Source organism: Dendroctonus ponderosae, unplaced genomic scaffold, assembly GCF_020466585.1.
Source record: "Dendroctonus ponderosae isolate FM_Combo_2020 unplaced genomic scaffold, Dpon_F_20191213v2 Dpon_F_20191213_5, whole genome shotgun sequence".
Taxonomy (NCBI): Eukaryota; Metazoa; Arthropoda; class Insecta; order Coleoptera; family Curculionidae; genus Dendroctonus; species Dendroctonus ponderosae.
Window position 1 is genome coordinate 414,371 of NW_026018715.1, and position 2,212 is coordinate 416,582.

The following is a 2,212-nucleotide window of genomic DNA, read 5'->3' on the forward strand; positions in this document are numbered from 1 at the left end:
TCGGCTTAAGTAGTCATCGAGAACGGTCGCATTATCGGGCGCTCTCGTTTGTGACACAGTTTTTGGCGGATATTTCCGCGAAAAATAGTCGGACTCTTTTGTGGGTGGTATGTGCGGAGAGTGTTCATTTTTTGGTATTGTCGTGTTTTTGTTTTGTGAAGATAGGGCAAAAGGATTAGCAGCTACAGAGACTTAAGTTTAGAGAAACTGCATGATTGTTGAGAGGAAAAGTTCGGGTAACGGACCTTATCGGCGGTTTTTTCTACCTGCTCGGGTCGGTGATCCGACCTGTTTTCGAGTTCGCTCGACCCTTTGGCTAGGCGGCAGTGCCAATGTGAACTTTCGTTTGGACGGTTGCAAAGTGCGACGTTGCCGCTGTGACATTTTTTCCTTTGCAGAAATTTTTTGTTTTCTTTTTCGGCAAGGATGAAATTTGGTAATTTCCTTAGTTGATTTGTTGATTTGGAGTTTGGACTTTCTTTTGCACGCCGATGGACCTTTATTGTTTGTAATTGTTTTGTGATATTGTGTTTTTACTGTTTTTGCTTAAATCGGGTATTTAGGATTGCGAGATTGATCGCTGCGTGCGCGGAAGGAAGTGCGCGACATCAATCTGTCGTTATATAGTTATCGGATAGTAGCGGACAAACGGTGCGTCGGAAGGGTGGCGCCACAAAGAATCTTGTGCGCGGCGGCACCGCCCCTACCGATACCCGGTGGCAAATAGTTTTTTGGATTTTGACGGGCAACTACAGGTGTTACAGAGGTGGAAGTGGTGTCCTTGTGTGCGTACGAGGAAGGGCTACACTTCTCCTTTGACATCTTTTCGTCGCGCTCTAGCGGCGAAACGGTGTGTCGGAGCGGGGTCAGCTCAAAGGGTTTTGTGTTCGGAGGCATCGCCCCTACTTTTTTTTTTTTTTCTCGTGTTCGTGTTGGTGTTTGTGTTCGTGTGTCTTGGAGCCCCGGAAGCTGTGCATGCAGCATGAGCAAGCGCGATCGGCAGGGCAAAGGCAGGGCCTTCGTGACTGACATTACGATGGATAGTGGGTCGGAATCCGGGGGAGAGGGAGGTTTTGTGCGCGGGATAGAATTTTGAGGTCGCCGGTAAACTCTCAAGTGACACGGTCGACATCTTCGGAAGACAGGGTCATGGAGAGCCCTGAGATGGGAGGTGCGAAGCGTCCAAGGAAGGACTCGAAAGGAAAGGCTCTGGGTCGTCATGAACGAGAGGCCCAYGAGAGCAGCAATCGGTCTCTGGGTCGACAGGAACGAGAGGCCCATGAGAGCGGCAGCAGGTCTCTGGGTCGCCATGAACGAGAGGCCCAYGAGAGTAGCAGCGAGGAAGATGATAACATGTCGGCAAGTGAAAATGACTATAGTGTGCMTGGCGATGATTTTWTTCGGCGTATGGGTAGGGTTATTGCGGAGAGYCGCAGTGCGATCAAGGTAGCCATTTCTAGGCAGTCGCAGATTCGGGCAGGAGATAGAGAGGCTCTAATTATGGCGGRAGACAATATTCAGGTCGTTTTTGAGRAATTGTGTAGTAACYACAGTCTGGTGTTGAAGTCGAGCGAGGTTGAGGGTGAGAGAGGCGCGAGTCGAGTTAGGAATGGATGTTGTACGGACATGCTTGAGAAAGTTTGTGGCGTGGTCGACGGATTAAAGGCTGAATTTGCTGCTCTTAAATCGATTGTGTTGGAGCCGGTGAAGTCTGTGCAAAAGCCAGGTGCTCCCTTCTCGGTGCAGGATAGGTTGAGTTATGCGGCCAAGCTGAAAACTGTACCTGGGACACTGAATACGTCGGCATCCATAGTCAGCAAGGCAGGGAAACTGAATCAGTCCGGTGCGGAAAGTGGTTGGATTTTCACGTCGGGGGCAGAAGGTGACAATGAGGAAGGCTTTATAGAGATTCGGCGTCATAAAAAGAAAGTCTTACGCCAAAGCGGTGTTTTCGGGGGGCAGCAAGGCAGTCAGCAAGGACGGTTGGAAGACTCTACCACCTGTGGAGGAGTTTGAGGTCAAGGTGCCGGCTATGGCTGAAGGATCGGCGTTGGATTGTGTCAGGGAGATAGTAACCCAGGGCCGAACCAGCTGTTTTCAAAGAGTCGTAAAACTGAGGGATGGGGGTGTTGTATTAAAGTGTAAGGATGGGCAGCAGAAGGAAGAGGTGAGGGCAGCTCTTAATGACAAGGGAGTAGCTAATATGGATGGA

General features: G+C 50.1%; 1 protein-coding gene across 1 annotated transcript; it reads left to right on the plus strand.

Moving 5' to 3' along the window:
* Nucleotides 1-9: 9 nt before the first annotated feature.
* Nucleotides 10-2,206, plus strand: LOC125504530. Its single transcript, XM_048666689.1, has 2 exons — nucleotides 10-1,250; nucleotides 1,296-2,206. The coding sequence occupies exons 1-2, from the start codon at nucleotides 1,150-1,152 to the stop codon at nucleotides 2,014-2,016; spliced, it is 822 nt and encodes a 273-aa protein (XP_048522646.1). The 5' UTR covers nucleotides 10-1,149; the 3' UTR covers nucleotides 2,017-2,206.
* The last annotated feature ends 6 nt before the right edge of the window (nucleotides 2,207-2,212 follow it).